This window comes from Myotis myotis, unplaced genomic scaffold (genome assembly GCF_014108235.1).
Source record: "Myotis myotis isolate mMyoMyo1 unplaced genomic scaffold, mMyoMyo1.p scaffold_m19_p_19, whole genome shotgun sequence".
Classification (NCBI taxonomy): Eukaryota; Metazoa; Chordata; class Mammalia; order Chiroptera; family Vespertilionidae; genus Myotis; species Myotis myotis.
Genome location: NW_023416323.1, coordinates 19725186 through 19739930, shown reverse-complemented (window position 1 = coordinate 19739930; position 14745 = coordinate 19725186). Strand labels below are relative to the sequence as shown.

General features: G+C 38.4%; 1 protein-coding gene across 1 annotated transcript in view; it reads right to left on the bottom strand.

Moving 5' to 3' along the window:
* MPHOSPH6 (M-phase phosphoprotein 6) overlaps positions 1-822 on the bottom strand; it is a 29345-nt gene extending 28523 nt beyond the window's left edge. The window contains exon 1 of the mRNA XM_036346190.1: positions 772-822. Coding sequence (XP_036202083.1) covers positions 772-822 — 51 coding nt within the window. The remainder of the gene's footprint in view (positions 1-771) is intronic.
* Positions 823-14745: the final 13923 nt, after the last annotated feature.

Sequence of the window (14745 nt, the reverse complement as noted above, 5' to 3'; positions counted from 1 at the left end):
GGTTAAATCTGAAATATAAAAGTAAATTTTGCTTGACATAACTCACTTTCACCTCAACTGTTATAATTCCATAGCACCACCACTGCAACACTCGCCCAGATGACCAGAACTTCTGGGTGGTCTTTCTGACTGCAATTTTGGTCCCCGTTGGGCCTTTCTTTCACTAAATATTACCCACAGGACAGAGTAAGAGGCACAGCTAATGATACTGTTCCCCGAACTCAACAGCTTCCCAATGCTCACAAGATAAATAAATATCCTTAACCTGGTCTAACATTCCCTGCTGTGACCTGACTACTTTTTCAGGCCCATTTCTTGCTACTTGCCTTCCAGACATACAGAATTATCTTCAGTTCTTCACACTCAGCATAGAATTTTTGGGTTTTGCCTCTCAGCCTTCTGAACGCTCTCTTGCCTCAGTTTGTGTTGCTATGCCCCTACCCTCCCACCTACCCTTCAGTCTCTACTAAAGCACCGCTTCCCGCAGAAGCCCGAAGTTCCTGGCCGGCGCTCCGGGCATCACTGCTCTCACTACGCTGTGTCCACTTTTACGTCTCTGTCTCTCCTATTTGACAGCTGGCTTTAGGAGAGGGCCAGCCGGATTTCTAATCCAGTCCCCAGGGCCTAACACACAGCAGGCGCTAAGTGAATGAATGAACGCGACAGCTGGAGGCCCTCTGGGGCCCCTGTACGCCCTTGGTCCCGGCCTCGGCCAGGCCAGGAGGCCCCGGTGGCCCTGCCCTCCATCCTGGCTCCCCCCGCGCCCCGTACCTTCATGCGCAGCAAATTCTTGGACAACTTAGTTTTACGCTCAGACGCCATGCTGGCTCCCGCCGGGGTCCGGATCTCCGCTACGCAGCCCACCGCGCATGCGCACTGCGACGCACACAGCGGCGGCGTCTTACGTAGCGTGCGCCGCCCCGCCCCGTGGCCCCGCCCCTGTTTCTCGCGCCAGAACTCTCCCGGGCTCTTCGCGTCCGCCTCGGGGGAGAGCTTACCTGTGGAGGAAACTCAGGGTAAGGGCGCGACCGCCCACGCAGGGTCGAGTCTCTCAACAACGGGAGGGAGACCCAAAGAGGCCGAAGCCGGAGGAGGCCCGAGCTCTGGTCCCCCGGGGGCTTCGGCCGGCCCCTCAGACCCCGCGCCCGGCCGAGCCGCAGGTCTGGCGGTGGCGAGTGCCGCCCCGCCTCGCAGGCCCGGTCCTGCCGCGCATCGCTGACTCAGTTGTCCTGGTGAGACCTTTGAGACTGTTGCCAAACCATCCCGCACGGATCGTTTCTTTCACATGTTTCTAACGTGGATGGCGGGCTTCCTATGTCCTGCATCGCTTTACGCGTAGTAGTTCATTTTATATTCACGACACCCTGTGGAGGTGGTACTGTCCTTGTCCCCGCGTTGCATTTGAGTAAGTTGAGGAATAGAGAGGTTCCTTAACTGGACCGAAGTCAGACTGAGGGAGGTGGGTGTAAACCCGGGCAGCCTGGCTTCAGAAATGCAATAGAAAACAGTGTTAAATTCACGTATTAACTGTTGTGTGTCCTTGAACCTAAATGCTATTTCCGTTAAAAAGAAAAGCAGGAGATAGTAAAGACATATGAGGAAAGAAGGCCTTATTTTAATCCAAAGAATTGAAACGATAATAGCTTCAACGGTCTGTACCCCCTAAAGACCGTGTGCGATAGGCCAAAGTCTTGTGCTGCGTAGCATACGTGCCTTATGTTATTTAATCTTCAGAAGAACTCTGAAGAAGGAATTGTTGGCATACAGTTGGGGAACTTGAGGCCCACAGAGGTTAAGTGACTTGCCAGAGATCTCCCGGTTAGTAAGTGTTAGAGCTCAGATTCAGAAAGCTTCATAAAAATGTGACCCCTCCTGGGCAGGTTGTCTCAGTGGATTAAATAAAGTTATTATACTGTGGTAAGTGGTTATAAAATTCATTGGCCCATGAGTTTATTAGTCCAGCGTCACAAGACACTGGGCTGATATCTGGGCTACAATAGTTTGAGAAAAACACATAATCTCCTTTTCCTGGAACTGGCATTCTGGTGTGTGCCATGGAAGAAAAAAAAGTGAGGTGATAGAGGGACTTTTAGGGTTAATTTAAATAAGGTGGTCTGGGATGGTTTTTGCCAGATGATAGTGCTCAGGCTTGAAAGTTGAGTAAAACCTGTTGTATGAAAAATTGGAAGTAGAATATTCTAGGAAGAGGGAATAGCAACTCTAAAGACCCTGAAATGAGAACAAGAGTTGTCAGTTTATCAAGTGGGAACAACAGAGGTAAGAGGGTTAAAATGTGTTCCTCCAAAGTTCATTAGAATTCCGTCTCAGAATATGACTGTATTTGGAAATAGGGCCTTTAAAGTGGTGATAAGTTAAAATGAGACCTTTATGGTAGGTCCTGATTCAATCTGACTGGTGTCTTTATATGAAGAGGAAATTTGGACACACAGGGTGACACCAGGAATGCACATGCGTGGAGGAATGGCCATGTGAGGACACAGGAAGAAGGCAGCCTTCTGAAAGCCAAGGAGAGGCCTCAGGAGAAACTAAACCTGCCTATACTTTGATCTTGAACTTCCAGCCTCCAGAATTGTGAAAAAAATAAAGTTTTGTTGTTTAAGCTACCCAGTCTGTACCGTTTTGTTATGGAAGCCCTAGAAAACTAATATACCACATAATTTGCTGTAGATTGTAATTGGAATGAAAGCCCTATCAGAAAAGTATGGAGTTCATAAGAGGGTATAGCAAATGTACCTAAACCCTTTTGGCCTGGAAAAGGGAAGGACATCTAAGTTATGACCTGAAAGGGAAGGAGTTAGGCTGGGAAAGGCCTTTTAATCATTTAGTTCTGTGCTACCATCACTCCATGCATCCACGGAACTCTTCATCTTGTAAAATGGAAACTACACCAATTAAACAATAATTCTCCATCCCCTCCTCCGCTACAGCCACTACTCTAGTTTCTCTATGTTTTGACTTCTGTTTAGGATTTGGAAAGAAGTTCAGTGGGATCAGAGGTGAAGTGACTCAGTCTGACAACTGCTTCCAGGAAACAGCTGACTTTGAACTAGATTTTGAAGGATAAGCTCTTGTCTTGTCAATGTAAGAGGAAAATAATTCCTGACAGAAATAAGAGTATGTATCAGCTAAGGGATGCTAGAAGCTCCACATTTTCTCTACAGACCTCTGTTGTTACCAGTCTACTTACACAATGGATTCTGATTTGCTTTCTGGAAGCATAGACTTCATTATGTACTCTTCTACTCCAAAATGTACAATAACTTATTATCTGAGGTATGAAGGTCAAATTCTTCAACCTGCCACTCAAAATTCTACATTTTTATTTGACAGTGGAACTATTTATAATTAAAGCTAATCTTCAAAATCTCTTCCCACCCATCTAAATATAATAAATGAGAAGTTATTTTTAACTGTAAATTAAACTCCCTGACAGGGAAGATAACTCTGATCTCTATATCACTAAATTTTAGGATACAGAGGATAGATCTCAAACTCAATAATGTGTTAATCTGTTTTAGTTACACAGGCAAGGAAACATTATTTTTGGGGAGAGATATTTCTATAGGTCTTCATATAATTCTGAATCTTTTCATAATGAAATTTGTTAGAAGTGTGAAAACCTCTAATTCCTTCCAAATACTAGATCTATCAAGAAAAGGGCTCCCGAGTCTCTTCACTCTTACTAGTATAGCCAATTATACGGGGTAGAGCAAAAGTAGATTTATAATTGTGAGTTGCAAAAGTTTACTCTTGTATTATTATTAGTTAATTATATTTTCCCCACCATATGCACCTGATTGCAGTAGTCATATGTTGCTACCAAGCACTTGAAATGTGGCCAACGTAACTGAGGAACTGAATGTTTAATTTTAGTTAAATTTAAAACCTTAGCAATGTAAAGTATTTTCCTCTTGTATACATTTTATTATTTTGGAAGGACTACATTTTACTTAAAACTGAAAATTTAGCATTTGAGTTGAGAAGGGCTATAAGTGTAAAATACATATCACATTTCAAAGATTTGGAACAAAAATAAAATTTAAAAATATATATTTTTAAAATATATTTTTATTGATTTCAGAGAGGAAGGGAGGAAGGGAGTGAGGGAGGGGGGGAGAGAGAGAGAGAAACATTAATGATGAGAGAGAATCATTGATTGGCTGCCTCCTGCACACCCCCTATTAGGGATTCGGCCCACAACCCAGGGCATGTGCCCTTGATCGGAGTCAAACGCTGGACCCTTCAGTCCCTAGGCTGACACAGTATCCACTGAGCCAAAATGGCTAGGGTGAAGTAAAATATCTTAATTTTTTTATATTGAGTACATGTTATAGTTTGTGTGTATTGGCTTAAATAAAACCTAGAATTAAAATTAATTCCACCAGCGTGGCCAGCATGGCTCAGTGGTTGAGCATTGACCTATGGAACTGGAGGTCACGGTTTCATTCCTGGTCTGGATATGGCCTGGTTGCAGGCTCTATCTCCAGTGTGAGGTGTGTAGGAGGCAGCCAGTCAATGATTCTCTTTCATCATTGATGTTTTATTTCTCTCTCCCTTCCTCCCTGAAATCAATAAAAATATATTTAAGAAATTAATTCTATCAGTTTGTTTTTTTAATGAGGCTGCTAGAAAATTTAAAATTACATATCTGTCTTCCATTTCCCTCCCTTCGTCCCTCCTTCCGCTACCATTTGTATAACTTTCTGTTATTTTGTTTGTCAAATACCAGAAATTGATAAAGAGTTATTAAACATAAAGGAGATTTGTTAGAAGGATGCTGGGTAGTTTATGGAAATAATGCTGGTCTGAGAATAAAGCCAAGCTAACAGGACAGAAACTAGAGTAGCCCAAGAATCTAGGAAGCAGGAATTTAGTGCCACTGCAAGAATGAAGAACACCAACTGATTTCTCTGTTTTTGGGACATTCTACTGAAGTTTTCAAAATCTAGAAGAGAGTCTCATAGAGCGTTAGTTAAGAGAGGACAAGTTCTGATTTATAGTCTCTGTAGGAGTATACAAAATAAAAGAAGGTAATTTTTAAAAGAGAAATTGGCTATAAGAGGTAATCCTTATAGCTAAAACAGCAATGCCAAGGACAAATATCTAAGGCAGGAAAGTAGAACATTATGTTGACATAGCCCTGAAGGACAAATGGTAGAATGTCAGTTGAAAAACTCATATCCAACATCCAGTCTACCCTTTCTCATAAAAATGTTCTCCCTCCTCTTGATCCCTATTTCATTTATATTTTTAAAAAAATATTTTTATTGATTTAAAAGAGAGAAATAGAAACATCAGTGATGAGAGGGAATCATTGATTAGCTGCCTCCTGCATGCCCCACACTGGGGATTGAACCCACAACCTGGGCATGAGCCCTGACTAGCTCAACCACTGAGCCATGCTGGTCAGGCTCCCCTATTTTCTTTTCTTTTCTTTTTTTTTAAAATATATTTTATTGAGTTTTTACAGAGAGGAAGGGAGAGGAATAGAGAGTTAGAAACATCGATGAGAGAGAAACATCGATCAGCTGCCTCCTGCACATCTCCTACTGGGGATGTGCCCGCAACCCAGGTACATGCCCTTGCCCGGAATCGAACCTGGGACCTTTCAGTCCGCAGGCCGACGCTCTATCCACTGAGCCAAACCGGTTTCGGCCCCTATTTTCATTTAATAAACAAATATTTATTGGTTGCCTGTTATGTGTAAATTGGGACTCTAGGTCAATTAGCTTAAAAATCTAGTGTAATACATCCCTTCTGCTCGTACCTTTAGTTACTCATCAACTATTTGTTTGTAGTTATCTTGTGGCTATCTTAAATTGAGCATTAGTGCTGGGAAGTGGCCTTTATAGAACATCCAGGTAATTCCTGAACATCAGTCAGTGGCTATGACCAGAGGAAATTACAACACTTAAAAAAAATTTCTGATTTCTGGATGATTTTGAGGGTCAGCCACAATTAGAAAACTACTGAGCTAGATGACTCTCCTAATTATATAGTATACCAAATTACATCAACTCAGAATTCATATTTATTGTGTCCCATTCATTCATTCTTTTCCATTGTCATGAGCCTATTCCTGAATTTAATGGCTAAATCTTACTATTTTATGACTGTCTGACTTCCATAGACTCCTATTTTATATGTCTCCTGCCTTTTTCATTCTTTAACACATATTTTTGATAATCTCATGTTCCCAATCCTTAATAGGTATTGGGGAAACTACTCCTCCCCACCCTCCCTGTATGTCACAGACAAGGATATAGCTCCTAATCGGATTTGAGAAGATTGGAGAGCCTTCCTTGGAGAAGTGACATCTAAACAGAGTTGGCAAGATACTTAAGAGTATTCCAGACCAAAAAGGGAAAGGGGCAGGAGGAATGAAGGAGTGTTTCAGTCAGATGGAAAGGAGTTTGAATAATGCCTATTGTGTAAGTGAAAAATTTGGAGAGGCAAGGTAGGGCCAGATCTTAAAGTTGGTAAGATTTTGAAAATTTCTGTGAAACTATTGAACTACGCTGAGTAGAAAATGACATCATTTAACAATTGTACAATTAGAATTGTATCTTCTTTGAGATCACTTTGGCTGAAAGTGAAATAGGGAAATGGAGGAAGGAAAAACAAAGCAGGGAGAAAGTCATAAATCAGAGGGCTGGAAGAGACTAAACAGTCTTCTCTTTCCTACCACAAGTTCTTACTCATAAAAAAGAAGAGGTCAGGTTATAGAAGTCAAAGCTAGTAGTAAAAAGGGGGGCTGTGGGACTTTGAACCAAGCCAAATTAGTGGCTCTTCCTGTTGTATATTCTTCTACTGTAAGAATACGAGTCACACCAGTATAAAAAGAAAAAGCCAATTATTTAAAAAAAAATTTTTATTGCTTTTTTTTTTAGAGAAAGAGGAAGGATGAGGGAGTGAGAGAGAAACATCAGTGTGAGAGTAGAACATCAATCAGTTGCTGCCTCCTGCATGCCCCCTACCAGAGATCTACCCGAAATCTTGTGGTGCACTGGACTATGCCTAACCAACTGAGCCACTCTGGCCAGGTCCCATTATTTTCTTAATAAGACAGTTAATTGTTACTCTTCTGTTATTTATAATTTGTAGTAAGTTTTGCAGACATCAAAATGCTTTTGCCTTTTGGAGAAATTTTTCCTGTTATAACTTTAAAGTAGTAACACAAATCTGCTCTAAATAACTACTTGTTTGCTGTGAATATACTGAAAAATCAATGGATGCAATCAGCCCTCTTACCAGGGGGTATAGGTTGATTGAGAGTGAATTCTTAATTCTGATGCTGGTTCTGAGTCCTTGTCTGGTGTTCTTGCCATACTTGGAAATTTCTGGTCTAGAGGGCATGGACAATCCAGGACAGGGATTTTCATGACAAAAGTGAACAACTGTAGGAAAGAAATGAAGTTCTCTTTTTGAATCCCTGTAAGGTATAAAACAAGGCAACTAGTAATGATGTTTTGTGATAAAAAGGAAAAGAATCTAATTAGATTCCTTTGATTAAAATGATTAACTTTTCCAATCATTGCAACCAATACAAAAATATAGAAATGTACAAAGTAGAAAATGAAAGTCTCACCTACTTCATTCCAACTCCCATTCCTCAGAGGACAACCTCTGAAATCCTTTGGCTTTAAAGTGCTAAAAGAATACTCTTTGAATAAACTTTATATCTGTTGTTGTTTTAAGAAAGGTAACTTTCTAACAGTAAAAAGGCATTGCAAAGCGTGATAATTTCTTTTCTTAAACATTCCTACAGGTGTTTTTTTGTTTTATTGTTTTTCTGTATTTCATGAGATTTGTCCATGACTTACTACCAAGATTGGGTGGCAGCCTAAATTGCAATCCCTTAAGAAGTTAACTTATTGTTGGCATTGGGTTCTGTGAAATTCATCTTAAAAATTACAACTTTGCATAGAAGTTTTTAAATGAAGTGTTGAATAAATTTTTCCTCTTGTTTCTAACAAGAGAGAGAGAGAGAGAGAGAGAGAGAGAGAGAGAGAGAGAGAGAGAGAGAAGAGAGCCATTGAACCCTTTTAACACTGTAAGGATCAAATGAAATAATGTATGTAAAAATACTTTACCAAATGTATAAAACTGTGCAGATATGAAAGAATGGTTATTATTACAGCATGGTTGCAGGTTGCTTTTATAGCCACTTTTATCAGCATGGTGGCTTTTTAAAATGGAGTAGTCTATGTGAATTAATATACTCCCAGATCTGCAAAAACAATTGCACATCTGTATTTTCTTTAAACCCACTTAAATCCAAATCTAAGATCTCATCATACTTCTGGGATGGCAGGAATTAAATCTAAATATTTATTAGTGTTCTCTTGTCCCAAATGTTGTGCCAAGATTCAGGATTCTAAATGGTACAAAGCATAAGTGAAGGTCCCTCTAGTCATTGATCATTGGATCTCACTGGATAATATGGAGATGGCCTTTGTAGAGCCAGGTTGATCCTTTTATATTCTGCTCCTCCAAACTTCTAGTCCATGCTTGCTCTTCAGGAATCTTTGAAAGGATTGGGGCCAAGTGTCTAACCTCTTCAGGTGTACTGCACAGACTGTCCCTTGTCTTGCTAGATTCTGTGTCTCATAAGATTTTCTGAATTCTGACCTCTTCCCAATATTGAGAAAATGTTCCTTCTTCCCTTGTGCTGCCCTAAAAGGTACTCTAGCTTTCCCATTTGCCTCCAGTCCACATGGACATTGCTCTTTAGTAAGTACAGATTTTAACAAGAGTCAGGAAGACCTATAGAATCCAAGCAGCTTCTGCTCAATGTCCTATAGAATATTAGAATATTGGCTGCCTTATTGGAACTATTGAGGAGTGCATAAAGCAAAACAAAGACTAAAGACAAAATATTATTCTGCTCCAGTAGCATAACAAAAGCCTTTTCTTAGCTTCAGCAAGGCAGAGTTTTGGTGAGTGTACCCCAGATTGTGTGTGTCCTTTTTTTCTGGTTGAACAGAGCACATACTCTTGATTTCTTGACAGTACATAGGCTAAAAACTTTTTCTTTTATCATCCAGCTGCAATAATTCTAATATAAGAAAACAAGGAAAACACTTCTTCATTAACTCTAAAAAGCAACAATTATAATAGTTTATAATTTATAGTGGCTGATGAATACCTCCTATAATATTAGTGAACATTGCTTCTCCAGGCTGGTTATTTTATTTGGACTTTTATGACAACATTCAAACTGCAAGGGAGCCAAGGTTTTTGTTTGTTTGTGCTGCCTAGGGGATAGGTGTTAGGAATGATAGTGTCGTTGATTAAATTATCTAATCAGAAATTAATTGCTGTAATTTAAATGTATAGCTGTTTGATATTTAGTAGATAAATTTTAAGACTAGAAAACTTAAATTTTTTTGTTACAGAAAATTTCAAAAATAGAGGATAGTTTAAGTATCACCCATATATTCATCAACCAGCTTAATTATCAACTTATGGTGAATCTTATTTTATTTATGTCCCCTCTCTCCCTACATTTTTCTTCTCTCCATCCCTCTTCCAATATTTTGAAGCCAGTCATAGTCATCATATAATTTATTTGTATTTCAGTAGATAACTCTAAATGGTAAGGAGTTAAAAAAAACATAATCACAATACTTTCATCACATTTAAAAGTGAAACAATGAGCCCTGACCAGTTTGGCTCAGTGGATAGAGTGTCAGTCTGCAGACTGAAGGGTCCTGGGTTTGATTCGATCAAGGGCATGTACCTCTGTTGCAAGATCGATCCCAGCCCTGCTTGGGGGCATGTGAGGGGCAACCAGTTGATGTGTCTCTCTCACATTGATGTTTCTCTCTCTCTTCTCCTCCCTTCCATTCTCTCTAAAAATCAAAATATCCTCAGGTGAGGATTAGCAACAACAAGAGTTAAACAATGAAAGAATACTTTATGTCCTTATTTTTATCCTTTAACTTATTTGTCTTTTTATTTAAAGTTTAACAATAAATGTATGCCAATTGTATAAATCTACATATACTAACACAAACTGAAAGATATCCGGGATATGTTGTTAAGTGAAAGAGCAAGTTATATAATAATTTTTATAATATTTTTATAACATGGCTCAATTTCTATTTTAAAAATAGAAATTGTAGTATTATAAATAACTACGTTTATATTTGTTTAAACATGCAAAAGGATTAGAAACATATATCCCAAAACAAGAACAGTTGTTACTTTTAAAGTAAGAATAATCATACAGTGGGGCCTTGACTTACGAGTTTAATTCGTTCCATGATGGAGCTCGTAACTCAAATTACTCGTATGTCAAATCTTAAAGTGAATGAGTGAGACACGTGATGCTGGGCTGATGTTATGGTGTTCACTGTGACGTTTGCTGCGCTAACTAGCATTGGGGTATCTGAAGCTGGCTCGTAACCCGAATTTTAGTTCGCAACTCAAAGCAAAAAATCGGCCAAGAGACGGCTCCTTTCTCGAAAAACTCGTTAGTCGAGGCACTCGTAAGTCAAGGCCCCACTGTAGCTGGTAATGGGGATGGGGAAAGGACTATGACTTTTGATCTATTACTCAGTATTTTTTATTTAAAAATATATACATATTTGGAATTAAATTTTCAAAAAAGAATTCATGAAAGGAAGAACTTAAATAAATTATGTCAATATGTGAAAGGAAGGACATTCTCAGTTGGATAATATTATTCCTCTGTTAGAGTAGCGGCTAGCATGCATAGAGTGCTGGCTATGTATGTGCCAGGCACTTTGACAGGTGCTCTCAATCAGATTACTTATTTCTTACCATAACCCTTTGAGGTAGGTATTCACCTTTTACAGGAGAAGAAGCATGATCTAGAGTAGATAGATTGCCAGAGGTTTGGAAGAAGCTGACCAGGCTTGGAACAGGTGCTGAGACTCCTGTGCCCAGGCTTTAATCTTAACTTCACTGATGATTTCACTTCCCTTGGTTCTGAAGATATCTCACTGTTACAGAATGAATTTTGTTATTTCAGTTCATATTTGCTTGACTCTGCTGTTGATTAATTCCATATTACACTTAACTATTTTACTTTACTATAAACTCAATGGGATAGGCAAGATAGAGTAGTAATTTTTCTCATTTTCCCCTAGAAATCTGACTGGAGTAAAAAACTAAGGGGAGAAATAACTTCTGAAGAACTTCATGTTTTTCTGATTTGAGAAATATTTAAAAATAGGTAGATGGTTCTTGTTATTAGGGGCTTTCTTTATAGTTCTCCAATTATCTAACCATTCTTTCTTGGTGCAAAATGTCATCAAGGTCTTAATTTATCCCATAAATATAGGACAGCAAAATTACAAGTATATGGAATACATTTGAAATTGTAGATATAAACAAACTATAACTAACTTTTAAAAAAAGTTGTTATGGATTAGTTCTTGTATACTGTAGCAAATTTATATGTACTTTTTAAGGTCATTTTTTAGTTCAGGAGTAACAAATTTAATTTATTATTTAACATTAAAAAGAATGCAATGGGAAAGCAAATTAGTCTATAAAATAGCATACCTACATATATAATATCTATAAATACTATAATATGCATAAATTTATTTATTCAATTTATTGTGTGACATTGGTTAATAAAAATATATAGGTTTCAGGTGCACAATTCTCCAATACATTATCTAGACATTGTATTGTGTGCTCACCACCCCAAGTCAAGTTTCCTTCCATTACTGTTTATCCCCCCTACATTCTCTTCTAACTCCCCCTCGGCCTCTTTTCCCCTTTCCCTCTGATAGTCACCATACTGTTGTCTGTGTGTATGAGCTTGTGTGTGTGTGTTAACCCTTTCATCCAGCCCCACATAAATTATTTTTTATTTAAAACATTATTATATTTGTTAACTACTGGAGATAATTGAGATATTACTGTGTACCTAAAGGAAAACTGTCTAAGCCAAAGAAAAATCAATCCTTACAAAAATTTGCTGAAATTATTCAAGTGATTATTGAAGAAGATGAGTGGTTTGAAGTTTTCTATCCTTTGTACTCCTTTGCTCTAGCTGTCCCATCAGGGGGTCATAGGAGATTTACAGATTGGCCTGAGAAAATACTGCTGATGAGACAGTCTTCCAGAACTTAGACCACTTATGCACAGTGAAAAAGTACAGCAAGTTACAAACTACTTTATAGACCACAGGAAGATACTGTCCAATTCTTATATTATTAAAATAAGACTTGAAACTTAAATGATTTAGATTTAAAATTTTGCCCTTCAGACAAGCTGAATGGTAGGTCACTCTAATGGGTAGTTCACAGAGTTGGAGAAATACATTTAATATTAATTCTTATGCAAATGTATAGCTCTTGCCTTTCTACATGCATCCAGGGCCAGCAGAGGGAACCACAAGCTGTGGATCGCTGATAGCTCCAAATAGGTTGCCCAGGGCCAGTCACAGACAGTGTATGACATTGGCCTACATCAGAGACCCTTAGAAGAGGCCTCAAACCAAACACAGTGGCCAGCTTCAGACAACAAAACAAGATCCAATAAGCTTCACAAGCAGTATATCCACAGGGAAATATCGCAGGCACCAAACCCTGGTGAGGTGAATTCCGCTTCGTGTGAACAGCACCTGCATAGCATCTTGCATCCTGAGGGTTGATCCCATGCATGAATGAGCTAATAGCAATCAAGATTTAATTACAATAGGAGGGCCCTCATAATGTGTACAAGGGATAATCCTAGAGCACCCAGCTCAGATGATCAGAGAGACTACACCTCTGTGTTCCACTAGTACATAAGGTCCCCTAGTACATAAGGTCACCCTATCAAGACTGGGATCATAGCAGATCTATTGAATACTTAGAAACAAACACAAAGAAACAGCCAAAAATGAGGAGACAAAGAAACAGGCCTAAAATGAAAGAACAAGAGAATTATCCAGAAGAATAGCTAAATGGAATGGAGGTAAGCAAGTTATCAGATATAGAGTTCAGATTAATGATTATAAGGGTGCTCAACAACATGAAAAAAGACATAGAATTCATAAAAAGGAACAGTCAGAAATGAAGAATGCCATATCTAAAATAAGGAATACATTGGAAGGAATAAACCTCAATGAAGCAGGTTTGGAAGACACGATAAAAAAAACACTCCCAATCAGAGCAGCAAAAAGAAAAAAGATATTTAAAAAATTATGATGGTTTAAGAGACCTTTGGGACAACATGACATAACAACATCTGCGTCATAGGGGTACCAGATGAGAATAGAGCAAGGGATAGAAAACCTATTTAAAGAAATAATGACCAAAAACTTCCCTAACCTGGTGAAGAAAAAGGAGATACAAGTTCAGGAAGCTCAGAGAGTCCCAAACAAGATGGGCCCAAAGAGACACATCCTAATTAAAATGTTAAAAGTTAAAGACAAAGAGAGAATCTTAAAAGCCACAATAGAAAGGTAGTCAGTTACAATCAAGGGAGTTCCCATAAGATTGTGAGTTGATTTCTCAACAGAAACATTTCAGACCAGAAGGGATTGAAATATTCAAAGTGATGGAAAGCAAGGACCTACAACCAAGGCTACTTTGCCTAGTAAGGCTATCATTTAAAATTGAAGGAGAAATAAAGAGGTTCCAGGCAAAAAAAAGCTAAAGGAGTTTGTTACCACAAAACCAGTATTACAAGAAATGTTAAAGGGCTTGCTAGAAGGAGGAGGAGAGGAGGAGAAGAAGAAAAAGAAGTCAGAGGAGAGAAACCAAACAATTCCATTTACCATTGCAACAAAAAAATTAAGATACTTAGAAATAAACTTAACCAAGGAGGTAAAAGACTTGTTCTCAGAAAACCACAGGACATTGAAAAAGTAGATAAAAGAAGATACAAACAAGTAGAAGAATATACAGTGTTCATGGATTGGTAGAATTAACATCATTATTATGTCCATATTACCCAAAGCAATATACAGATTCAATACAATTCATATTACTAGTAAAATGTCAACAGCATATTTCACAGATCTAGAACAAATACTCTAAAAATTTATATGGAACCAAAAAAGACCACAAATAGCCGCAGTAATGTTGAGAAAGAAGATCAAAGTTGGAGGGATCACAATGCCAGATATTAAGCTATACTATAAGGCTGCTGTATCAGAATAGTCTGGTACTGGCACAAGAACAATCATATAGATCAATGAAACAGAACAGAGACCCCAGAAATTAACCCAAGCCATTGTGCTCAATTAATATTTGACAAAGGAGGCAAGAGCATACAATAGTGTCAAGACAGTCTCTTCAATAAATGGTGTTGGAAAAATTGGACAAATACATGAAAAAGAAATGAAACTAGACCACCAACTTACACCATACACAAGAATAAACTCAAAATGGATAAAAGACTTAAATATAAGATGTGAAACCATAAAAATCCTAGAAGAAATCATAGGCAGCAAAATCTCAGACATCTCTGAGAAAGATGAATGAAAGGACTTGTATACATATATGCATAACTCATGCACACAGACAATAGGGTGGTGAAGGCCTGGGGCAGGGGTCGTGGGAGGGCTAGAAAGGAGTCAGTGAGGGGAAAAAGAGGACATATGTTATACTTTCAACAATAAAGATCTAAAAAAAAAATCATAGGAACATAAAGAAATGGGACATAATTAAAAAATAAAATGGCAATAAGTATGTACCTATCCATAACCAATTTAAATATAAATGGCTTAAATGCTCTAATCAAAAGACATAA